This window comes from Cenococcum geophilum, assembly GCF_001692895.1.
Source record: "Cenococcum geophilum 1.58 unplaced genomic scaffold K441scaffold_12, whole genome shotgun sequence".
Classification (NCBI taxonomy): domain Eukaryota; kingdom Fungi; phylum Ascomycota; class Dothideomycetes; order Gloniales; family Gloniaceae; genus Cenococcum; species Cenococcum geophilum.
Window position 1 is genome coordinate 445,812 of NW_027137570.1, and position 24,723 is coordinate 470,534.

At 44.6% G+C, this 24,723-nt stretch overlaps 5 protein-coding genes across 5 annotated transcripts; 2 read left to right on the plus strand and 3 right to left on the minus strand.

Annotated features, from left to right (window-relative positions):
• Nucleotides 1-1,840: 1,840 nt before the first annotated feature.
• On the minus strand, nucleotides 1,841-3,331 carry K441DRAFT_675620 (geranylgeranyl pyrophosphate synthetase; the record flags this gene model as incomplete). Its single annotated transcript, XM_067650870.1, has 2 exons — nucleotides 1,841-2,973; nucleotides 3,028-3,331. The coding sequence occupies 2 exons, from the start codon at nucleotides 3,329-3,331 to the stop codon at nucleotides 1,841-1,843; spliced, it is 1,437 nt and encodes a 478-aa protein (XP_067506158.1).
• A 478-nt stretch (nucleotides 3,332-3,809) lies between these two features.
• K441DRAFT_606944 (P-loop containing nucleoside triphosphate hydrolase protein) lies at nucleotides 3,810-11,273 on the plus strand (the record flags this gene model as incomplete). The annotated part of the gene is made up of 7 exons (XM_067645423.1): nucleotides 3,810-5,301; nucleotides 5,359-6,798; nucleotides 6,929-7,265; nucleotides 7,321-8,089; nucleotides 8,145-9,042; nucleotides 9,095-9,850; nucleotides 9,905-11,273. The coding sequence occupies 7 exons, from the start codon at nucleotides 3,810-3,812 to the stop codon at nucleotides 11,230-11,232; spliced, it is 7,020 nt and encodes a 2,339-aa protein (XP_067506159.1). The 3' UTR covers nucleotides 11,233-11,273.
• A 6,129-nt stretch (nucleotides 11,274-17,402) lies between these two features.
• Nucleotides 17,403-17,800, plus strand: K441DRAFT_37162 (uncharacterized protein; the record flags this gene model as incomplete). The annotated part of the gene is made up of 1 exon (XM_067641455.1): nucleotides 17,403-17,800. A coding segment is annotated over one exon (210 nt), but the record flags the coding sequence as incomplete, so codon positions are not given.
• A 294-nt stretch (nucleotides 17,801-18,094) lies between these two features.
• On the minus strand, nucleotides 18,095-18,691 carry K441DRAFT_477320 (ankyrin; the record flags this gene model as incomplete). The annotated part of the gene is made up of 2 exons (XM_067641886.1): nucleotides 18,095-18,379; nucleotides 18,560-18,691. Coding segments are annotated over 2 exons (417 nt in total), but the record flags the coding sequence as incomplete, so codon positions are not given.
• A 3,285-nt stretch (nucleotides 18,692-21,976) lies between these two features.
• K441DRAFT_37247 (ankyrin) lies at nucleotides 21,977-24,058 on the minus strand. Its single transcript, XM_067641462.1, has 3 exons — nucleotides 23,508-24,058; nucleotides 22,075-23,452; nucleotides 21,977-22,013 (listed from the first exon to the last, which is right to left on the minus strand). The coding sequence occupies exons 1-2, from the start codon at nucleotides 23,954-23,956 to the stop codon at nucleotides 22,147-22,149; spliced, it is 1,755 nt and encodes a 584-aa protein (XP_067506162.1). The 5' UTR covers nucleotides 23,957-24,058; the 3' UTR covers nucleotides 21,977-22,013; nucleotides 22,075-22,146.
• Between the last annotated feature and the right edge of the window lie 665 nt (nucleotides 24,059-24,723).

Sequence of the window (24,723 nt, forward strand, 5' to 3'; positions counted from 1 at the left end):
AATTACTACTACTTTAGCTTAATAAGTTCTTAACTACTTTAATATTACTAGGTCTAATGGCAGTTGATAAAAAATTATACCTATTTTATAATAACTAGCTAATTATATTCTTCTACGTTAATAATATTATAGTAGCCTACCGCATAGAAGACCTACTAAAGCTTTAACTCTTTAAGGAAGAGCTAATAAAGAAGTATAAGATTAAGAACCTAGGAGAACTAACCTGGTTCTTAGAAATTAAAATCCTCCGTAATTAACCTTAGCGGAAGCTTTAGCTCTATTAAGATTTCTATATTAATAAAATCGCCAGCATCTTATATCTAAAAGATTTTTGTTTAGTATATACGCCAATAAGTATGGACGATCTTTTATATAATCTAGAGTAGGCCTTAGAGCAGTGGATCTATATATACTAAAGGAAGGTTAGGTTACTACTCTATACTATTTATATTATACAACCTAATATTGCTTAAACCTTAAGCAAGCTTGCAGAATTCCTTTATAATCTATTAACCCTATATAAAGCCGTGGTTAATTAAGCGGTTATATACCTATATTAAACGAGAACTCTAGCAATTAAATACTTAAGCAAGAATATTAGAAGTCAGATCGCCGTCTATATAAGTAATACTATATTTAGCGATAATTCTATTAGTTAGAAAAGTACTAATAGCTTTATATTTTTACTATATAGGGAACTAATTAACTGGCGCTCTACTAAGCAGAAGACTATTATAATATTAAGCACTAAAGCTAAGCTTAAGGCTCTATTAAATACAGCTACTAAATTAATTTGGTAGTAGCGCTTCTTTAAAGATATACAACTCTATATAAATAAGGAGTATATAATTAGCTCTAATAACTAATAGATAATTTAACTGCTTATTAAGAACGGACCCCAATTAAACACAAAGCTTTATTATGTAGATATCTACCAGTATTAGCTTCGCTAAGAGGTTTAGAAAGGCTTAGTTATAATTAAGTGAGTTCCTACTACTAATATAACGGTTAATAGTTTTATAAAGGCCCTGCCAAGATAGAAGTATAAAAGCTTTATTTAATAACTAAATCTAATTAATATTAAAACCCTATTATAGTCGGATTTAATTATACTGCTTAACCTATTTACACAATTTCCTTATTAAGTTCTTGTTTTTAGATAGTTTCTATTTAGGTATATGTAGCTAATTACCTACCAGTCAATTACCTGGGGGGGGGGGGGGGGGGGGGGGTGTCGACCTAAATCAGGTTATCTTATCACCGACTNAGCTACCTCCTATTGACTTAGTTATTAACTTAGTCATTAACTCAGTCATTGGCTTGGTCACCTACCCCGTCTTGACTCGTTCACCTACTCCTTGTTCCCATTGCCACTCCCCTCCCCCCTTCTCGTTCCCATTTCCTACACCTTCCTTATGTATATATAGAGGCTCTTAGAGCCATATTCAATAGACAGAGTCATCATTCTTTTCTTATAATCGGTGCACGGACGTCCGATCGACAGGTTCGCAAAGTTTTAACAAGAGCCTACTAGGCCTAATGCGTGTGTAAAGTGAATTTTAATAGCACCTGAACAGGACGATCAAGAATGAGAATTCTAGTTTATTGCGAGAGGCTCTGGAGCCTCATTGAATACACGAAGTGGATGGGCCAAGGGCACCCCTGATCTAATCCTGATATAGTAGCGATCAACGCCAGGCCGACAGCATCAAATACTTTATCTTTCATATAAATTTTGTTAGCTACCACTACGAAGAACCTACCCTAAAGGCCTCTGGGAGCTAATGTAAACAGCCTATAACATGATAATAAATAATTCAGTCTTGCCCTGTTGTTACATTCAGTACGTGCAATGACCACAGTATCCACAATCCAAGGAACAGGCCGTAAAATCCTTATCATCGTCGCTGTCGTCAAAAAAGCCATATTCCTCAAACGGTTCTTCTGTACTCTCCCCCGTGCCAGTCGGCTTGCGCTCTGAGACCTCAAAGCAGTCCTCCCATTTTGTTTTCAAATCGGGTGGTAGAGCATCACATCCATCCCCGGCCTGCTTTCGGATTTCTAGGTGGCCAACGTCAGCACGATACACTTCGAGCTTGCTACTAGCTGAATTCCTTGCGAATTCAATGATTCTGTGCATTAGGACGTGAAGCAGGCGAATGTCATTTGCGTTTTGTTCGGCCCAGTTATCTAGCTCACGGCGGACGTCTAGCTTGCGTATGTCCTCGAATAATCCACGTTTGTGGTAAGCGAGAATAAGATTCGGAACTTGGGTGATCCATAGACGCGGGTATATATCACTCATGTCGTTTTCAGCTGCCTTGCGAGCGGACCGCGTCTTGAGGTCGAACACGGCACTTTGGGGAATTTCGTTGCCTGCCGACTTGATTATCAGGTTTTCAGATTTAGATAGGGTGGTGCCGCCAAGTGATGCAGAACTGAAAGCATCAATGAGAGAAGTAGGGTTGGACGTCTCTCTTGGTATGGTGATCTTGGCCGAACTAGAATCGAGTTCACTAAAGTAACCGTCGCTCCCGAATCGCACGAGGCATTCAACTCCCCCAAAGTTATACTTGATTAACCGCTGGTGAGACTCCGATCCTTTCACATCTGCCTCCCAGGTCGTGTAAGCCTCTGGAAAGGTGTGGCCGAACCCTCTGACGTCTGGAATAATCTCTGTTGGAGAGCCCTCACGGCGTATGAAAAACACCGTAGTTCCAATGACCTCGAGAGTGAATCTGAAACTCTTATCAATGCCACGAGCAAACCTTAGCAGATTACCGATCGTGCTTCCGCATGCAAATACATCAACCCCTGCAGTAGGATATGCCGGTTTAAGCTCGAACAGTGCCTGAACTGCGGGCTCAACAGGGTGTTTAGGGAATCTTGCGGCATTGGGGTCTCTGAAATACCGGCCTTGATCCTCTTTGAGTTGCTGAGGGTTCCCCAACGGCGTCCAAGCAGGAGGTTTACCTGGATACGAGTTTAGGCACGGACTGTAGAACGAAGCCCCGAAACGAAACTCACCAGGGACAAGGATTGTTGATGTCTTATCCAACCAACTATACGATGCGACGTATTCGCATCCAGTGATAGCTGGAGGAAGATCGCTAGTATCCGTGGCTGAGGGGAGATCTGCCTTGTTGATTGTCATCAGTAATTGACCGAGAGGCAATGGCGGAATTTCTGGTTTTGCTTCCGCTCTCTGCTGCTTCCATGACGGGCCGCGTTGGTTTGACCAGCGAGGCTGTGAGTTGTAAGATGCAGCTGGATTGCGAGACGGTTGGAAGGTGCTCCCTGAGCTGTGGCTGTTGTTTGGATAAAAAGCCATTGTGGGGCAATAGGAAGAGATGAGATTTCAGATTCCGAACGTGAAATTGGCTCAGCATCGATTAGCTTTGCAGGACAAAATAACAAAGTGAAGGGGGAAAACAGGTTCTTGTATGCTGCTTGGGCGCGTGAAGGCTGGGTTGGTGGCATTGGTCGCAGTGGTTGCACAGGACCCCCGCGTTTCAGAGTCGCAGAGAGAGAAGCGGTTCGAAGACGATTGGGAAACAAACAGTGGTGTGGTTTGCTAGAGCAACTTTTTACTGCAATGCAGGCGCAGTCTCTAATCACTCAGGCAGCCTTGTCACATGAGAAGTGTGTTGTAATGGTTCTGTCATTGTCAACTTTTCAGACCCCTCTCCTACTTTACAGTACAGGCGCTCTTCATACATTTGCATGAAAATTAGAGGTACGAAAAGATCTCGCTGTGGGCTTCGACTGGTTTTCTTCGGTATTTACTGACTGCTCCTGGTGACTTCTAGATGGCTTCCGCTTTATCATCAGACGCCGCGTCGTCTCGGTCGGCCAGACTGTCCAAGCTTTACGCCCTAGTATTGCGCGGGAAGAGAGAAATCCAGAGTGTCGCAGATGCAAAGCTATTCCTCGAGGCCGTCTGCGACCAAAGTGATCGCTCGGCGTGTATTGAGAAGTTGATTGCAAGCCCCCAGGCCTTTGGCGCGCTGGCTAAGAGTCTCCGGTTCGACGTTTCTCTCGACTTTCTCATTGAGTCTAGCGCCACCTTCCTCCTCTACCTCACCGATCCTGCCCTTAAGCAGCTCTGCAGCGGCCAATTCCTCCTGCGAATCCTCGAATGCATCGCGGAACCGCCCACCTTCTGGAATGCTCTTTTCAAAGCCCACAAAGAGAAAAAGCTGACAACCAATCGCGCCCTGCAATCCTTTGCCTGGCTTCTCTTGGAGCTTCTCTCGGCCCACTCCGACGGCCTACCAGACGTTCGGGAAATCGCACAACATGTGACCGATGATGGGTCTCTCATTGACTCGTCATCTTTGGAGGTCCGAACCTTAGGCCAGAAGATAAAACACGTTCTTCTTACTACTTCGACCACTGCCGCCCAAGAATGTGTAGCTGCTGGGCCCGGAGGACGCCATGATAACGATTTTCAAGATTTCCGCCAAATAGCCATCTATCCCACTCCAGACGAGTTTTCCTCCAACGAAAGACCTTACTATCGTCGGGCCGATGCCATTGATCAAATAGAGCATGAAAAACGAGGATCAGTCCATTTAGATAATCAATTTCGTCTTCTTCGAGAAGATCTGTTGGGAGAGCTTCGTAACGATCTTCAAATTGCACGAGGCCAGAAGAAAGGAAGGACTCGGAGTCTCACTATACGGAACCTATCTTTGCAGGGAGTTGATTGTGGGTCGGAGGAGAAGCGAAGAACTTGTTGTTTGACATTACTTTGTCGCGACGATATCCCTCAACTAGCCAAGAAAACAGACGCAGGAGCCCGCAAAAAATTTGTCATTGAGAGTCGAAATTTCCTCAAGCATCAGTCTTTTGGATGTTTGGTCAGTGGAACCGAATTGGTTGCATTTGCAACTGTGAATAGGGATGAAGGTCTGTTAGCAAGCAAGCCTCCAGTACTTGTACTACAGATTGCAGGTGGGAACGCACTCAAGAAGTTGCTCTTGGCCACAAAATCAACGTATGAACTCCAGTTTGTTCAAGTTGACACTCCAGTTTTCGCTTACGAGCCGATACTGGGATGCCTTCAAACGAAAACAGACATACCATTAGTAGAGGAACTGTTGTATTTGGAGCCTGAACGAGATCGATTGGAGTCTATCCTCAAACCAAAATCAATAATTGAAAGGATTAGGACCCACGGTAATCAGAATTTACACACTCTTCTCCGGACACCAAAGTCCATCAACCTGGATGATTCACAAACCGAATCTCTCCTCCAAGGATTGACGAGAGCTGTGAGCCTGATCCAAGGACCGCCAGGTGAGTGCCAAATCTACGAAATAAGTGTGAAAAATGTACAACGGCTAATAATTGTAGGTACTGGAAAATCTTTCATTGGGGCATTGCTTGCAAAAATATTGACCGATCATACCCCAGAAAAAATTCTCGTCATTTGCTACACGAACCATGCTCTCGACCAGTTTCTGGAAGATCTAATGGACATTGGGATCTCTGGGGATTCCATGGTACGACTTGGCGCAAAGTCAACCCCTCGAACTAAACCTTTAAATATCTCCGATCAGAAAAGCAACTACAGGCGCAGCCCAGCGTCTTGGGAGATCATCAAGCAATTAAAGAGCGAGGCCGAATCCTATCAAGGGCTTTTGGTGCGTAAAATCGCCGCTTATAGAACACTCAGTATTAGACATAATGAGATTCTTGAGCATCTGGAGTTTTCCGAGGACGAGACGGATTTCTATTCTGCGTTTTCGGTTCCTGTTCAGGATGACGGCATGACCAGGGTTGGGCGCCAAGGCAAAGCTATTACTCCGACATATCTCCTGGATCGTTGGGTCATGGGACAAAACGCTGGAATATATGAGAATTCGGTGGCAAGAGAATATCCCGACATCTGGCGAATGAATCTAGCATCTCGGCACTCCTGCATTACAAGATGGCACCTAGAGCTTTTTGGCGAGACTGTATCCGAAGTCCATCATGTCATGCAGCAGTATAATCGTTGCCAAGAACGCCTGGGCGAACTTTACGGCGAAAAGAACGCGGATATAATAAAGAATAAGCGGGTGATCGGATGTACGACAACTGGGGCTGCCAAGTATGCGGCTAGCCTTCAAAACGCTTCTCCAGGGGTTATTCTAGTTGAAGAGGCTGGCGAGATACTCGAGAGTCATATCTTAACCGCAATGACGCAAAATACCAAGCAACTCATTCTCATCGGCGATCATAAGCAACTCCGACCCAAGGTCAATAACTATGCTCTGACTGTAGAGAAGGGAGATGGATATAATCTTAATCAGTCCCTCTTTGAAAGATTGGTACTCGCAGGAGTTCCACACACCACTCTGAGTCTCCAACACCGCATGTCCCCTGAAATATCATCACTCGTCCGACATCTTACCTACCCTGAGCTTCGTGATGCACCTAAAACTCAAAATAGGCCCGCCCCTCGTGGCTTCCAAGACCGAGTCATGTTCATTACACATGACAATCTCGAACTTGAAGCTGCAAGGGTAATCGAACGTCGAGACGAGGGGTCAACGTCCAGCAAAGAAAATCTCTTCGAAGTGGAAATGGTCTTGAAATGTGTCCGCTATCTTGGTCAGCAAGGCTATGGTACCGATGAACTGGTTGTTCTCACCCCGTATCTTGGTCAATTACAGCTGCTACGCACTAGGCTCAGCGAAGAGAACGATCCGGTTCTTAATGACTTGGATTCATATGACCTGATTCGGGCCGGGCTGATTTCCTCTGCAAATGCTGGCATTTCAAAACGACCTATTAGGATCTCTACAATAGGTGATAGCTTTCCTTTTGGTTCTTCTTACCCCTGAATTTCGCGCACCTTTTATTTTTTTCCTCTAGTGCTTATACTCTTTTCGAGCTTTATATTTAATACAATGCAATACAAAATACTAATCACCAATAGATAACTACCAAGGAGAGGAGAGCAAAATCGTTATTGTTACGATGACGCGCAGTAATAACGCTGGCGAAATCGGATTCATGGCAGCCCCACAAAGAGTCAATGTATTACTCTCTAGAGCACGCGATGGCTTGATTATGATTGGCAATGCCGATACATTTATGAACAGCCGCAAGGGTAAAGAGGTGTGGATACCATTATTTGATCGACTAAAAGCCGATGGCCACGTCTACGATGGTTTTCCAGTCAAATGCGAAAGGCATCCGCAGAGGAAGGCTGTTCTCCGATGCAAAGAAGACTTCGACAAAGAATGTCCCGATGGGGGCTGCTCTGCACCATGGTAAGTCTCTGGTCTGTACATCTTACTTTGTGCCGAGTTAGTCTAACCGTCTAAGTGGAACCAAATTGAATTGTGGCGTTCATGATTGCCCTCAGCGGTGTCATCAGCTGCACGATCACTCGAAGGTTCCTTGTGAGATGATTGTCAAGTCTACCTGTTCCAAAAACCACAAGCTATCTTGGAAGTGCTTCAAAAACCGCCCAGCGATTTGTCCGAAGTGTGATGCCGAGGCTCGCGAGCAAGAAAAAAGGCGTCAAAGAGACCATAAATTGGAGGCTGACCGTGAAGCCAGCCAAGAGGCATACGCAAAAAAGTTGGCAGATATACAAAATGAGATTGAGCATTACAGACGCGTGATGAAGTATCAATCGGATGACCAAGAGCGACAACGGGTTCTTTCGCAGCACGGGCAAGATCTCGCGAACACTAAGGCTGCTGCTAGCCGTATGAACCTTAAGCCAACGAAAACTGACTCTAATGCTCCACTGGCCCATGGCGAGAAGCCCGCGACGCGTATGCCTAATAATTCTAACATCTCTGGTATCCCACCAGGGACAAAGCAGAACAACGATGGTTCCACCAACTTTGTCAATTCATCTCAGGATGAGTGGAAACCGCCTCCTTCCAAAGAAGATTGGGAGTATCAAAAAGAGTTTGAAGGTGCAGAAAACGGCGCCCTTGATTCCTTGATGGATATGATCGGGCTTGAGGACGTAAAGCAGCAGTTCCTCTCTATAAAGAATAAAGTTGACACTATCGTTCGGCAAAACATATCGCTGAAGGGTGAAAGATTCAATGTCGCTATGCTTGGTAACCCGGGACTGGTATGATAATTTCCGTCATACTTATTTGCTCATTAACTGAGACCTTAAAGGAAAGACAACCGTGGCTCGCCTCTATGCGAAATTTTTGGCAAATCTCGGTGCCCTACCGAGCAGTCATTTCATAGAAACTTCCGGGTCAGGACTAGCAAATGATGGTGTTCCTGGATGCAAAAAGCATATCGAAGCTATCCTAAACAACGGTGGTGGTGCGCTCTTTATCGATGAGGCGTACCAACTTGTGTCCGGCAATAGCTACGGCGGAAACGCGGTCCTCGACTATCTCCTAGCCGAAATTGAAAATTTGACCGGAAAAGTTGTATTCATCCTAGCCGGTTACAATAAGAATATGGAAGCCTTTTTTGCCCATAATCCGGGAATCCCCAGTCGAATACCACACCGATTTCATTTTGAAGATTACGAGGATTTTGAACTCCTTCAAATTTTGCATCATTTAATCGGTGAGAAGTATAAAGGAACTATGAAAGTGGAAGGTGGCATGGGAGGGCTATACCTTCGTATTGTTACTCGCCGCATAGGTCGTGGCCGCGGACGCGATGGGTTTGGCAACGCACGAGAAGTACATAATAGGTTTTCTCAGATAACAAGCCGTCAGGCCAGAAGATTGCACCACGAGAGAAGATCAGGTGGGACACCGGATGACAAGCTACTGACAAAGGAAGACCTCCTTGGGCCGAACCCATCAGATGCCCTTAGAGGTAATGCTTCGTGGTCAAAATTACAAGATCTGATTGGCCTCAAGGCTGTCAAGGAGTCAGTTCAGGCTCTCTTGGACAGTATCCAGTACAATTATCGCCGTGAGTTGGAAGAAAAACCACTCGTTGAGTACTCTCTAAACCGTGTATTCCTCGGCTCCCCAGGAACGGGAAAAACTTCGGTTGCGAAACTTTATGGTCGAATTCTGGCTGATATTGGATTGCTCTCTAACGGAGAAGGTGCGTTATTGATGGCCAATGATTACTTTGAATAGACTAATAGCCGCTGTAGTTATTACAAAGAATCCAGCAGATTTCGTTGGCAGCGTCCTCGGTCAGTCTGAGAGCAATACTAAAGCCATACTAGCTGCAACCGTCGGCAAAGTACTCATCATTGACGAAGCCTACATGCTCTCTGGTGGTACTAGCGCCGGTGGACCTGTGACAGATCCGTATAAGTCTGCAGTTATTGACACTATTGTGGCGGAGGTGCAGAGTGTCCCTGGAGAAGACCGATGCATTCTTATGTTGGGCTACAAAGACGAAATGGAGGGGATGTTCCAAAATGTCAATCCCGGTTTGTCAAGACGCTTCCCATTAGATTCTGCCTTTGTGTTTGAAGACTTCACAGACTCTGAGCTGCAAAGGATCTTGGAGCTTAAACTTAAGCAGGAAGGGTTTGATGCTACAGACCAAGCTAAGAAAGTGGCCATGGATATGCTACAACGTGCTCGAAACCGGCCCCATTTTGGCAATGCTGGCGAGGTAGATATTCTTCTTAACAAGGCAAAAGTTTGCCATCAGAAAAATCTGTCTGCTGGTAGAACCAAGTATGAGGATAAGTTCGAAGCACAGGACTTTGATGAGGATTTTGATCGAGGGGAGCGCGCCGCAACTAATTGTCGGAAGCTATTTGAAGGCGTGGTAGGTTGCGAGGCTATAGTGAGGCAGTTGGAAGGTTATCAAACCATATCTGCAAATATGAAGGCACTTGGTATGGACCCTCGTGAGCAAATACCCTTCAACTTCTTGTTTCGAGGCCCTCCAGGTAAGGCCTTACAACACCTCACCAAGAACTTTATTCCCTAAACTAATTTATTAGGCACTGGTAAAACAACGACGGCAAGAAGAATGGGCAAGGTCTACTACGATATGGGCTTTTTGGCGAATGCAGAGGTGGTTGAATGTTCCGCCACTGACCTTGTGGGCCAATACGTTGGACAAACAGGGCCAAAGGCTCAGAAACTCCTCGAAAAAGCTCTTGGCAAAGTTCTTTTCATTGATGAAGCCTACAGACTTGCGGAGGGAGCATTTGCTACAGAGGCCATGGATGAGATCGTTGACTGTCTCACAAAGCCCAAATTTGCTCAAAAACTCGTCACCATTCTTGCCGGGTATGACGCAGATATCAACCGGCTTATGTCCATCAATCCAGGACTGACGAGTCGCTTCCCGGAGGCTGTAATCTTTAACCACCTTAGCCCAGAGGAATGCTTGAATTTATTGACACAGTTACTCAAGAAAAAGAAGTCTCTCGACACCTCCGTTTTAGATCCGCCGTCGGAAATTCTTCGCAATCAGCTACTGGAACACTTTAGTCATTTATCGAAATTGCCATCTTGGGGAAACGCCCGCGACATCCAATCTATAGTGAAGAGTATCTTCGGCAGCATTATATCAACTTCCACTCTACCCATAGGACCCTTAGTTGTCACCGAGCAAGCTGTCCTTTCTGCAGCTAAATCAATGATATCTGAGCGCTCTCATAGAAGCCAAACATCCTCATCGACTCGCCATGCAACCATTTCTAGCGCTCCTCTTCCTCTACCCGAACCCCTCACACAAACTCCTCCCACAATCAACACTACCACCCAAACTTCCACGAGCACCTCTGGAGCCATGCCGCCACCGCCACCGCCACCACCACCGCAACAACTAGAGACGGAAGAAACACCTGAGCGGGTCATAGACGAGACAACTCGTGATCCCGGTGTTACAGATGAGATATGGCAGCAACTCGAACAAGACAAACGTGCTGCCGAAGCCCAAGAACGCGAGCATGACCGCCTGCAACGGGAAGGGATCGCGCTGCAAGAGCGTGCCGCGCTCGAACTCCGCCGTGCCGAAGCCGAAGCCGCGGCCCTCAAAGCGGCTGCTGACGCCGCGGCCGATGCTGAATCGAAGCGGAAGTATGAAGAAGCGCGATTGAAACGCGAACTGGAGCGGCGGGAGCGGGAGGCGGAACTAGCCGAGATAGAGCGGAAGCGCAAAGAGAAGGAGGCCGAGAAAAAGAGGGAGGCGCTGGCGCAGAAGAAATTGAGAGATCTGGGGGTTTGTCCGGTGGGATATAGGTGGATCAAGCAAATTCAAGGCTACAGATGCGCTGGAGGGAGTCATTTTGTTAGTGATACGCAGCTAGGCTTGGCCTGAATTTTTCAACGGGGTGCTTGCGGTTTGATTCAGATTACAGGAAAGATTGTAGGGAGGAGTTTTCGGGTATTGGAATGATGTTACATTGGCAGTTTCCGATTCATCCCATATTTGCTCTTGACCGCAAATTTACTCGCTATTTAACTTGCTAGGAGCGTAGACTCTTTCCCTAACTGCAGATCCTAGTAGGTAGTTTTAACAAGTTTCTCTCAATCTACTACTAATACTGGTATTATAAGGCTGTATTCTTAAAACTCTATTATTTAGTAATAACTATAGTAGGGTTATCTATTAAATAAGCGGTCCTCCTAAGCCTCCGGTGCCGCTATTTAATTACGGACTATATTAGGCTCGTTCTCGGTAGGACCCTCTTATTATATTCGGCGTAGAGTACGCCGTTAGCAGCTACGTAGCCGCCTATTATAGGTTTTTAGCGTTATAAGTTAAGTAAACGTTTACTAACTTTTTAACGCCCGTGTAGTAATATTATAATAGCAATTATTATAACAATAATAAAGTAATTATATTTAGCTTATCGGGCGCAAACCTAGGCTTATAATCTATTACTTTAATAGGTTATAGAGCTAAAGCGTTATATATTACTTATTTCTTATTATAGATAGTAAATAAGGCTTCCCCTTATCTAGCGCTAAGTCTTATTACGCAATATCGTTATAAGCTTATTGCTAATAGTATTTGTAAATAGTACTAGTATTACTTTTAGCCTTATAGCTAGCGGTAGTCTAGCTACCTACTATATAGCTATAGTAATATAGCCGTAGTACTACAGCCCGCGACCAATCTAGTAATATAATACTAGTAGGTAAGGGGTTAAACGTAGTATTATAGATTAACTAAGTAGTTATAAATAGGCTTAATTATTAGCTATTAACTATACTAAGTATATTAACGCGTATGTAAAGGCTCAGTTAAAAGAACAGAATCCATTGGTAGCCAGTGAACGAGAATTCCAAGACGAGGTCTGGAAGAAGATCGAGGAAAGGACATGTCTATATACATGGCGCCAAGGCTTAGCCGAGCCCCTGACTAGGGTCTGTAACAGTGCCGTAAAAGCGTAATAGTTTATAACGTTTAATAAGGAAATAGAATAGGTTTTAGTAGACGTAGTTAAGATATAGGGGTTATTATAGTATATATAAATATAGATAGGAACGTAAGAATAAGTCCCGAAATATATACTATTATAACCATATATAATATTAATTATAAAATCCTTATAGTCTATAGTAAAGACTAATTATTATATATTACTTATATACCAAATAGTTGTAAACTTATAACTATAGAATAAAAGACTTTAAAGGACTAAATATTATTTTTAGATATATATCCCTTAACCCCCTAGCGTCCTACCTTATTAATAAGATAATAGTCTATATATAAATTCCTTATTACAGCTATTAATTTAGGGCTCTTTATTAGCCGAAGCCTTATTAATAATATAGTATATTAAGGTCTCTACCATTTATACACCCCCTAAATGATACACGTACACTCCCTAATTGATACGCATACCCCTACCTTATTTGGTTTAGAGGTTTCCTCATTAAGTTAGATGCATCCTTATTAAGTTAGAATATCACGTGCGTTTGAAAATCAAAGTGCGCGCCATATAAGTTTTATAACTGCAACACCACGATTAAGTCTTAATTTTAGTTATAGTATAAGTAGTAGAGTCTAAATTTGGATCGCGTCTAAGTTAATTGATTGGATTGCGCGCCCGCGCCTGCGCCCGGTGGGACTCAACACCTCTGCTTCGCATTCAAGAGCCTGCAATTGTAGAGCGTCGCGGCGGTCGGCCAATTAGCTCTATAACTAGCTCTACAATTGCCAATCGCGTTGACAGATCTGCTCGTAGAGAGCCCTCAGCATTTGAGCGAAATACTGGCTATACTATGGACTCGCACTTAGGCGCAAATAAGTCAAACGCACGTGATATTCTAACTTAATGAGGATGGATGGGGTGGTAGCTCGGCGTGGTCACGGAAAAGCTCGGCGTGGTCAGAAAGTTCAACGTGGTCAGAACCTTTCTGACCACGCTCAACTTCTGACCACGCTGAGCTTTATACATATGTAGCGCATATACAAACCAAAATATTTATTTTAATAGAATTTAAAGTATTTAATGAATAAAAATTAAAAGTTGTATGCTATGCATATGCGGGCCATATGTAATAATAAAATAAATAAACTAAGTTATTAAAATATCCTGTATATACGATGTATACTCTTAATATACATAGAGCATATGCTCACTCTATACACTCTACCAATTCTATCTTTATATTAAAGAGATCTTACTCCCTATATACTACCCTCTAAAGTATTACCTTTGTGTTCTATATAAGGTAGGCTAAACTATAGTGTTTACTAAGCATATACTGTTAAATTGAGGTTATGGAGCTAAAACTCTGTGTATTGCTTATTTTCTATATAGGTGGTTGAAGAGATTTCAAGGAACTTCGACTGACGATCAAAGTTGTCTAATTGGTCAGATTTCTGCCAAGAGATTTCTCCCACAAGTCTTATCACGTGATATCGTTGCGGGCTTGTTTTCCAACATATATATGTAGCATATGCTACGTGTATGCTCAGCAAACACTTACTAATAAGCGGTTTTAATACCGCGATATATTCTTATATGTGCATGTATATGCTCAGCATATGCATCGTATATTCAGTTTCGGTATGGCTAAAGTGTGGTACCGCCGAACTTTTCCCGGCGCTCCATCGGTGACCACGCTCAGCTTTCACCGACCCACATCGGTGACCACGTTCAACTTTTCCGTGACCACGCTCAGCTGCACCCCGTATGTATCATTTAGGGGGTGTATAAATAGTGACAACCTTATAAATAAACTTATATAGAAAATATTTATTTATTATTATATTATAGATAATTATTATTATATTATATAGGGTATATAAAGAGTCAGTAGCTCGCTTGTATTGGTAATTCGCTTATAGATTACGTTATATCTAAAGGGACCGTTCGGTTGCAAATCGCCTCCATATTTATAATCTGTCAATCCGTGCGCCTTTTAGTGTCACCCGTTTTGTAATTAGTGGCGGCTACTACCGTGGCTCATTTGAATATGTAATTGAGTCGATTGTTCGGTAAGGCTCCATATGAGGCTCCATATTTGACTTCGCATAATACGTGATTGCCGTCAGTGAGCGATTCGAATAAACCCCTTTCTGCCACCAGGCCTCTATCGCGACTCCCTACTTTGGTGTAGTAATGGAGCCTCCTCCTCAGCCAACGCCCTCTCTGCGATCGACGTTTCCTACATCTTTGCCTACCTCTTGTACGAGCCGTAGTAGAGTTACAGCGACGCCCGCGACGCCCGCGACGCCCACGGGGCACAGGAATGCGCGTGTAAGATGGATAGACGAGATGGAGGAGGCGATGTTAGAAGGCCTCGTCGAGGCCGTTCGGAAAGGATATCGCGTAGATAGCTCCTACAAAGCTGACGGCTGGAAGATTGCCCTTAATTGTACGCTTACTGTAACCTAGTAGCCTGTTACGGTTAAGCAAATTAAGAGTAAGTATAATAACTATAAGAAGGATTAGAAGCTGTAGAAGGACCTCTATAGCCTCTTTAGCTGGGGGTGGGACGAAGATAAAGGTGTACCTGTTGCCAGTGAGGAAATTATAAAGGCCTACTTTAAAGCCAATCCTACCGCTAAGAAGTTTTGTAATACGCTGCCTACCTTCCTAAATCTAATATAGGAGCTGTTTAATGGAATTCTAGCAATAGGCAATTATATAAGGTTAATTAATAAAGTAATTAAGAGCTGTATAGACCCCGAACTTCTCTTAGCGGTGGCCTTGTAGGTATTAGGTTTAATAGATAAGGAAGATAAAAAAGAGGACGAGGAGGAAGTAGATAGGGCCTCTAAGTTAGAGTTAGCTCTTAGCTCTATTAAACGCGGTTAATTAAGCTTACCTTTAGTTAAACGCCCTAGTCCTTCTAGATCTTCCTTATTAATGCTAAGTTGACCTTCTTCGCTAGCTATGCGAAAGCGGGCTATTAAGTAAGCTGCTAAAGCTACTAAATCTAGTACGAAGCGCTAGTAAGAAAGATAGCAAGTTATAGAGGCACTAGAGGAGACGGTAGAGAAGGTAATAAGAGAGATAAGGGCTACGAGAGAGCTAATGGCCTAGAAGTCTTCTTAAGAGAAGGCCTCCGCAGAGTTTATCTATGAGTTTAGTTACCTAGATCCTATAGAGCAACTAGCTGTTTTATAAGCTTTTAAAACAGAATCTACTACTAAATTATTTCTTATAATGGCTAGGGTTGTAGAGCTTCGGCGAAGCCTAATTAACGATATTTTAGCTAGCAGGAAGGAGGATGCGTAGGAGAGTAAGCTTTAGGTAAGATTTTAGGTGAGATCTAAGTTGCTCTTTAAAGCCTTATTACTATATAGTTAATTAAAGAGCAATATATAGAGGGAAGCTATATAGATTTTTATAGTAAATACACCCAAATCTACCGTATATTCTTAATTAATTAGCCTACTAATTGCCTTATAGTAACTCCGCTATATAAGCTCCGCGATCTTATCGCATCTTTAGTTTATAGCTATATTGCTTTTTATCTTTACGAGCCTTACGTCTTCCTTATCTATAACCTTATCCTATACCTTTGGAAAGTAACCTAGATTATCTAGATTATTTAGATTTATAAAGTTACGTACTATAGTTAAAGCGTATACTATATCTACCTATATACTTAAAGGGAGACTACGCCTACCGGCCTTAAAGTACCGGAAACGATTCTTAAAAACGCCTATAGCACGCTCTACTATATTTTTTAGAGCCGTATATTAAAGATTATAGAGCTTTTTAGCGTTTTATAGCTTTATATTTGCCTATACCTACTTATAAAGATAATATTATACGCCGCGGTAGGGAGCTAGAGTTATAGGTATGTTAGAGTACCTAGCATCTATAACGTAGTATCTACTAGGTAAGGCTTTAAATTCTTTAGCCTTTGCTAAATTAAGGACTTTAGAGTTATAAGTAGAGCCCTCCTAACCTACTAGAACGTATAGGAAGTTTATCTAAAAATTAACAGCTATAAGAACGTTCTGTAATAATTCTCCCTTTCTTCTATACTATAGAGCTTACCTTATATACCCGCCTTTTATAAAGACTGGTAGATAAGTACTGTTAAGAGCTCTAATATAATTAGTAAAGAAAGGATATTATTTAGGGTTATTAGTAATCTCTTTTAGAGTAAAGTTTTAAGGGAGCTAAATGACTTCCTTATATAGTTTTAGGAGGCTAGGAAGGACTTTATATATGGCTCTATAAAGTAGTAAATTAATACTAAAAGTTTAGCTAGTAGGTAAATACTTACTAGTAGATTATTGTAGATAAGTATTAAGTTACCTTATTTAGTAATCTATATAACGAATTATTGCTAAATATTATTAGGAATATTATTAGCTTTTTAGCCGCTAATAGAAGCTTTATATTCTTTAAGTTGCCGTATAATTATAACTAATTAAAGAGCTTCCTAAATACTTTAGGCCTTATATAAGTTATATTTAAAAGTCGTTACTTATAGCTATAAAGTAACTGCGTTGTCTACCTTGTTCCTCGCTATATATTAGTATACTAAGTATAAGCGCCCCCCGGAAATAAGCTTATCGCGATTATAAAGGTTAAGATAATAACATCGTATAAGGCTTGTAAATGTGACTGTAGTATTGCGATTGGGGCGTGTGGAGTTGCTATATTATAAGAAGTCGTTACTTTAGCGTGTATGCGGGAGCTCTATATTAATATGGAATATGGAACTGGAGCTTAAAGCTCTATTTTGAAATGGTGCCAAGAACCTTATTTTAACTACTGTATATAGTATAGCTTGCAAATTTGACGCGCTTACCGATATGGAGGAGCTCCATATTTAAAAGTCGTTAGATTTACCGAACGACAACCTTATATTCAGATTTGAGCTCCATTTCGGTTAAATATGGAGCCTCCATATTGAATATGGAGTTGCAACCGAACGGCCCCTAAGCTTGCTAAGGTAAGGTAGGGAAGATAAAACGCGGGCCTCGGCTAAACGTATCTCCGCGGCTTAGGCGGCGCAGAGGAAGACCACTCTTTTTTAGCAGCTGCAGGTATCAGCCGCACCCGCATTCTTAGCCTCTTCAAGCTGAAGACGGACTACTATACTTTCTACAGCACAAAAGCAGCCCTGCAGCTGTGTGGGTTCGTGATTGTGCTGCTATGTTTCCCTGAGTCTTACTGCCCATCCATTCTTCAGCTATGCCCGAGTGTGAACTCCGCCTGCTCGCCCTCGACGGCGACGATGTCCGAGACCTGTCGACCCTCTAGATCTTGAAGCAGCTGGTGGAGGCCGCCGACCCGGAATCGCCGCCGAAGCCTTGCGACTACTTTGACAAGATCGGAGGCGCCAGCACTGGCGGGTCACTCAATGGTATTGTTAACGTTGTGGAATTCAGAGCTGACAAGTAGCGCGGCCCCGTAGCCATTATGCTTAGTTGGCTTCGGATGACGGCTAACGAGTGTTTGACCTACATGCGCTCCCGTTTAAGCAACAAGTCGTCCAACAACACCCTGTCCGCAGTAGCCCTGCGAGTATCGCCAAATGTGATGGCACCTGGTGATATGCTGTAAGCCGGGAAAGTGAGCGAGTAATTTGTGCCACGGTATAGACAGTCCTGAAGCAGGATGGCATCGCTTGTCCCCCGGTAAAGATCACCGATTATCGTGGCCTCCTAGCACCTCTTCTAACTTTGCAACAACATCCGCTGGATTATATCTCCTCGTAATCGACAATGGCGTCTGACGATCAATCGTCTTCGCTACCGTATTCGCGCCACTCGCCACCAGCAGCCGCGCCGTCCCAACGTGCCCGCTCCAACATGCGCTGTGCAGCGGCGTGTAGTCGAACTCGGACTTGGCCTCGATGTTCGCCCCGCGAGTCAGCAGCATCCGCACCGTCGCCTCGTGGCCGTACTCGCAGGCTACGCGTAGTGGCGTGCGCTGTTTCTTCTCTTTCGCTTCTATACGCGCTCCGTGGTCCAGCAGGAGCTGCACGATGCCGTCGCGCCCGTGCCGGCAGGCGATGTGCAGTGGTGTGTAGTTCTTCAAGGCTTGCGCGTTAACCTTCGCGCCTTTGTTGATCAGCACCCTTGCAGTATTGTCGTGCCCGTTGCGGCAGGCGGCGTACAGCGGCGTCCCCTGGTCGGCGGATTTGGCCTCGATGTCCGCTTGGTGATCGAGGAGCAGCATGGCGATGTGGGTTTGGTCGTGCTCGCTAGTAACGCGCAGTGGGGTTCGCTGGTCTTTGTCGCGGGCTTCGAGGTTGGCTCTGCGGCTGATGAGCAGCGCGGCCACGGAGTGGTGTCCGTACCGGCAGGCTAGGTAGAGCGGGGTTCGGCCATCTTTGTCTTTTGCTTCGAGGTTGGCGCTGTGCTCTATGAGGAGCTTCGCCGTCTCCAGGTGGCCTTTCTGGCAGGAGATGTGGAGGGATGTGGCGTTGTGCGTCATTCTCGCCTCGATAGTCTTCTTGTACGCCTTAGAGGTCCGGCCGCTATCGAGGAGCAGCTTGGCCACAGCGTGGTGGTTGTTCCAGCTGGCACAGCATAGCGGGGTTCGCTGGTCACGATCTCGCGCCTTGACGTCCGCGCCCTTTTCCGTCAGCAGCTTAGGGGTCGTTCGGTTGCACCTCCGTTACGAATATGGAGGCTCCATATTGTAACGGAACCGGAGCTTAAATGTCAAAATGAGGGTGTTGTTCGGTAGATCTGACGCCGTTTGAATATGGAGCTCCTCCATATCGGTAAGCGCGTTAAATTTGCAAGCTATACTATATACAGTAGTTGTAATGAGGTTCTTGGCACCGTTTTAATATGTAGCTTCGAGCTCCCGTTATATATTCTGTTTTAATCTAGAGCTCTTGCATACGCGCCCAAGTGACGACTTTTTATGATATGGCGACTCCACACACCCTGATCGCGATACTGCTGTCGCATTTGCAAGCCGTATATGATGTTATTATCTTAACCTTCATGATCGCGATGGGCTTGTTTCTGGGGGGCGTTTGTACTTAGTATACTGATACCTGGCGAGGAACAAGGTGGACGGCGCAGTTGCTCTATAGCTATAAGTAACGACTTATAAATATAACTTATATAAGGCCTAAGGTGTTTAGGAAGCTTTTTAAGTGGTTATAACTATATAGCAACTTAAAGGACACGAAACTTCTATTAGCGGCTAAGAAGCTATTAATATTCCTAATAATATTTAGTAATAATTCGTTATATAGATTACTAAGTAAGGTAACTTAACACTTATCTATAATAATTTATTAGTAAGTATTTACCTACTAGCTAAACTTCTAGTATTAATTACTACCTCGTAGAGCTGTGTATAAAGTCCTTTCTAGCCTTCTAAAATTATATAAGGAAGTCGTTCGGCTTCCTATAAACTCTACTCTAGAAGAGATTATTAATGACCCTAAATAATATCCTTTCTTTGCTAATTATATTGGAGCTCTTAACGGTACTTATCTACCTATTTCCGTATTGGGTGGGTATATAAGGCAAGCTCTATAGCGTAGAAGGAAGGGAGGATTATTATAGAATATTCTTATAGTTATTAATTTCTAGATAAACTTCCTCTATATTCTAGCTGGTTAGAAGGGCTCTATTTATAACTCTAGAGTTATTAATTTAGTAAAAGCTAAAGGATTTAAAGCCTTACCTAGTAGATACTATATTGCGGATACTAGGTACTCTAACACGCCTATAACTTTAACTCCCTACCGCGGCGTACGGTATTATCTTTATAAATAAGTATAGGCAAATATAAGGCTATAGAACGTAAAGGAGCTCTTTAATTTACGGTACGTGGCACTAAGAAATGTAGTGGAGTGTACTATAGGAGTCTTTAAAAATCGTTTCCGGTACTTTAAGGCCGGTAGGCGTAACCTTCCTTTAAGTATATAAGTGGATATAGTATACGCCTTGGCTATAGTTTATAACTGTCTGAATAAGGTTCTGTAATATAGTAGACACGGTTGCTTATAACTAATTAGGTTTACCACGTAAGCTAAGCGAGCTCAGGAGATCCACCAAATTCCACCTGTAGAAGTAGAAGAAAGAAGAAGAAATCGATTGAAACTAAAACCCCCCCCCCGTGAATCCGAACAATAACTTTATAAATATAAATAATCTAGATAATCTAGATGGCGATCTAAAGGTAGAGGATAAGGTTATAAATAAGGAAGACGTAGGGCTTATAGAGGTAGAAAGCGATATAGTTATAAACTAAAGACGCGATAAGATTACGGAGCTTATGTGGGAGAGTTACTGCTAGGTAATTAGTAGGCCAATTTAATTAAGAATATACGGTAGATTTGGGTATATTTACTATAAAAATCTATATAGTCTCCCTCTATATATTGCTTACTAATTGCGTATATAGAAAGGCCCTAAAGAGCCACCTAGATTTCACCTAAAATCTTATATATTTAAGCTCAGATCTTACCTAAAGCTTGCTTTTTTACGCGCCTTCCTTCCTGCTAGCTAAAATATCGTTAATTAAGCTTCGCCGAAGCTTTATAACTTTAGCCGTTATAAGAAATAACCTAGCAGTAGACTCCGTCTTAAAAGCTTATAAAATAGCTAGTTGCTCTATAGGATCTAGGTGACTGAACTTATAGATAAATTCTATAGAGGCCTTTTTTTAAGGAGACTTCTGGGCGATTAACTTTCTTATAGCCCTTATCTCTCTTATTACCTTCTCTACCGTCTCCTCTAGTGTTTCTGCAACTTGCTGTCTTCCTCGCCGGCGCTTTATATTAGATTTAACTTCTCTAGCAGCCTGCTTAAGGGCCCGCTTCTATATAGCTAGTAAAGAAGGTTGGCTCGGTGTTAAGGAGGAGGAGGAGGATTTAGGTGTACTAGAAGGACTAGGGCGCTTAGCTAAAGGTAAGCTTAATTAACGGCCTTTAATAGAGCTGCGAGCTGACTCTAACTTAGAGGCCTTATCTACTTCCTTCTTATCTTCCTTATCCTTAGCTTCCTTATCTACCGAATCTGGCGCCTATAAGGCCACTGTCGAGAGAAGCTTAGGATTTATACAGCTCTTAATTGCTTTATCAATCGACTTTACATAACTACCTATTGCCAGGACTCCCTTAAATAGCTCCTATAGTAGATTTAGGAAGGCAGGCGGTATATTACGAAACTTTATAGCTTTAGGATGGGCTTTAAAGTAGGCCTTTATAACTTCCTTACTGGCAATAGGTACGCCTTTAGCTTTGTCCCACCCCCAACTAAAAAGGCTATAGAGCTCTATCTACACCTTCTAATCCCTCTTGTGGTTATTATGCTTGCTCTTAATTTGCCTGACAGTAAGGGGCTACTGGGCAATAGTAATTGTACGAGTGAGAGTAATCTTTCAGCCGTTAGCTTTGTAAGAGCTATTTGCGCGATATTCTTTATTAACGGCCTTAACGAGGCCCTCTAATATCGCCTTCTCTATCTTACTTGTCCATATTAAACGCGCCGCCCTCCTATGCCCTGTGGGCGTTGCGGGTGTCGCGGGTGTCGCGGGCGTCGCGGTAACTCTGCTGCGGCTCGTACGGAAGGTTGGCGAAGGTGTAAAAAACGTTGACCGACGAGAGGGCGTTGGTTGAGGAGGAGGTTCTATTACTACACTAAGGCAGGGAGTCGCGATAGAGGCCTAGTGGCAGAGGGGGTCACTTGAATCGCTTACTAAAATCAATCATGTATTGTGCGAAGCCAAATCTGGAGCCTCATCTGGAAGCTCACCGAACGATCGACTTAATTACAGCTTCAACTGAACCACGGTAGTAGCCGCCACTAATTATAAAATGGGCGACGCTAAAATACGCACAGATCGAACAGATACTGTAACGGAGGCAACTTGCAACCGAACGAGCCCTTAGCCGTTGCATAGTGTCCGTTCAGACAGGCAATATGCAGTGGCGTGCAGTTGTCCTTCGACCTGGCTTCGACGCTCGCACCTTTGTCGATGAGCAGCCTGGCCGTCGTTGGGTGGCCGTTCCCACAGGCGTAATGCAACGGCGACAAGTAGGCTGTCGATTTTGCCTCGAGGTGGGCGCCTCGTTCGATGAGTAGGCTGGCCGTTTCTAAGTGGCCGTTGCGACAGGCACAAGACAACGGCGTGCGCTGGTCGCGGTCTTTCACCTCTAGATCAGCGCCGTTCTCGACGAGCAGCCTGGCCGTCTCATAATGTCCTCCCTGGCATGCAAAGTGCAGTGGCGTGCAATGGTCTTTCGTCTTCGCTTCGATGCGCGCGCCAGCCTCGATTAGCAGCTTGGGTGTCACGTGGTGGCCACACCAGCAGGAGGTATGCAACGGCGTGTAGTGGTCTCGGTCGACGGCATTGTAGTTTGCTCCTTTCGCAAGTAGAACCTTTATATATTGGCTTAGGTCATTTAGGGCTAGGAGATGGAGGACCGTGAAGCCATGCACTGAGCTTGCCAGTCCTCGCTCATCGGCATGGAGGATGTTTTTCTCGATGTCGTCCCACTTCTCCGGCGGGACGTCCCGTCGGACCAGCGTTTTGAGGAATGCGATGCCGAGATGCGACGCTTTCAGTATCCTTCCTTCGCGGCGTAAGCGTTCGACCTTTTCACATTCGTCGATAAACATGAGCACTTCTGGAGAGAGCCGGATTTGCGAATGCTGTGATGCGTTCCTTCTTGGTAGGACGTACGAATGGTACGGCTCTGTTGTGGTGGAATCTGAGCTATCTCCATGCGCAGCTCTTTCGCTGGTCGGTTCATGCGGAACTTTACCGGCCTCGTCCGGCTTGTTCTGTGTATCAGTTTCCGGATAAGATCTGGAGCTGATGCTTGTCATCATCCTGGAGCCGTCCATCGGCTCGAACTCAGAACGCTGGTCTTCGAGCCGTTCCTCGTTATCGGAATCGGTTTGACTCACGCTGAGTCTTGGCGCGGTAATGACCAGTGACCGTGCTGAGCTCAGGTAGTCTCCTAAGTTTTCTATCACTCGAGCGTTGCTGTCGCCATCACCGCGTGCCTCCGCACGCGGGGAGGGGCGGCTGCGCCTGCCCCGTTGAAGTTCTCGAATGTCTTTTGTCAGGCCGCCAAGCATGTGGAGGACGTTCGCGTTGGAGTTTTGACCGGTTAGTATCAATGATCTATGGGCGTCAGTTATACGGTTCTCATTGAAGATTGCTAGAGAATAGAACCCACACGGTGATTGCCTGGAGGGACAGATCCATCGTGGCCTTGTATGACTGAATCTGCTGTCGCAGCGCCACAATCTCTTTGGAGTTCATATCCAGCCTGATTTGCCTCCGCGGACGGTGAAGGAAGCCATGCTCTCCATTCACCCGTGCCAACACGAATTTCAGTCTCTCTAACGTCGCGTGGCAGTCGTTCATAGATCTCTTTGCCTTCTCCCAATGCGGCCGTTCACGCCCCGTCGTCGTACGCAGCGCTGTTTCGGTCAGGGTGGGGTCTCGGAGGCTGGACTCGATGGACACCAAAACGCCAGAGAAGTCGTCGATCTCGTTACGGAACGCTTCAAGGGTCTGGTCCACCACGCGGGTGTCACTAATGAACGTGTATAGCGACGTCGATATTGTCGTGCACAGCTTCACCAGAGTTGCGGATGCCGCTGCAATCGACAACGGATCCATCGTCAATAATAGCAGCGCGAGGGACGTTAATGCAAGAAGTTTGGTTCCGCACGGTGCATGGCGACACGGACTTGACGGATGAGGTGGGGTGAACGGAGAACTCTAAAGGCCTGCTCAAGTTAGAACAAAGGCTGCGATGAGCGTCTCAGTAAGTGTCAATAATCGAAGTGATGGTTCAGACTCGTCCCGTTGAGCTCCATCACTGATGCGGCCGACATCCCACCAATGCAACACGAACGTCTGGTCGAGGAAACCACATCCGCTTTTCGCGGCGATGGCGGTAATTAAATCCCTTATAGAGACGATGACCAACACGGCCAAGCCACCGCTCATCGTTGCTTTTTTCTGTGGGTTGCTGGTGTTTTGGATAAGGATAGGAGTTTAGACGGCCAATCGGCGCGCACCACTCAGCTCTTACCTTCCAAAGTACTTTATCAGGCGCCTCTTTTCAACTGTGGCTACCTCTGCACCTCGTGCGCAGTGGACTGGGCAACTGAGTGTGCAAGCACCTGTATATTGTTCCGGGGAACTCCCATTTGGCCAACTACGTGGAGTTCTGTCTGCCTCGCACCGTTCGACCGCGCCAATGACCAATGCCCTTCAGACGCCAGCCAGGGTTATATTTACAGCTGAACAGAACCTTGCGTGAAGTACGTTTGATCTCTCTCGACGAGCTGGTCGAAAAAGCGGGCGGTGGCTTAAGAGCAGGCAAAAAAAGACTGCCTTGTCGTGTCCCTTAGTCGGCGAGGTTCTGAATCCGCCTTGCC

What these genes read in the sequence shown, in the direction of transcription:
- K441DRAFT_37247 (XM_067641462.1), bottom strand. Translation starts at nt 23,956, where the DNA reads ATGGATCCGTTGTCGATTGCAGCGGCATCCGCAACTCTGGTGAAGCTG. An exon ending in TCCCTCCAGGCAATCACCGT is followed by an intron (nt 23,453 to 23,507) that starts GTGGGTTCTATT and finishes TGACGCCCATAG; the next exon opens with ATCATTGATACTAACCGGTC.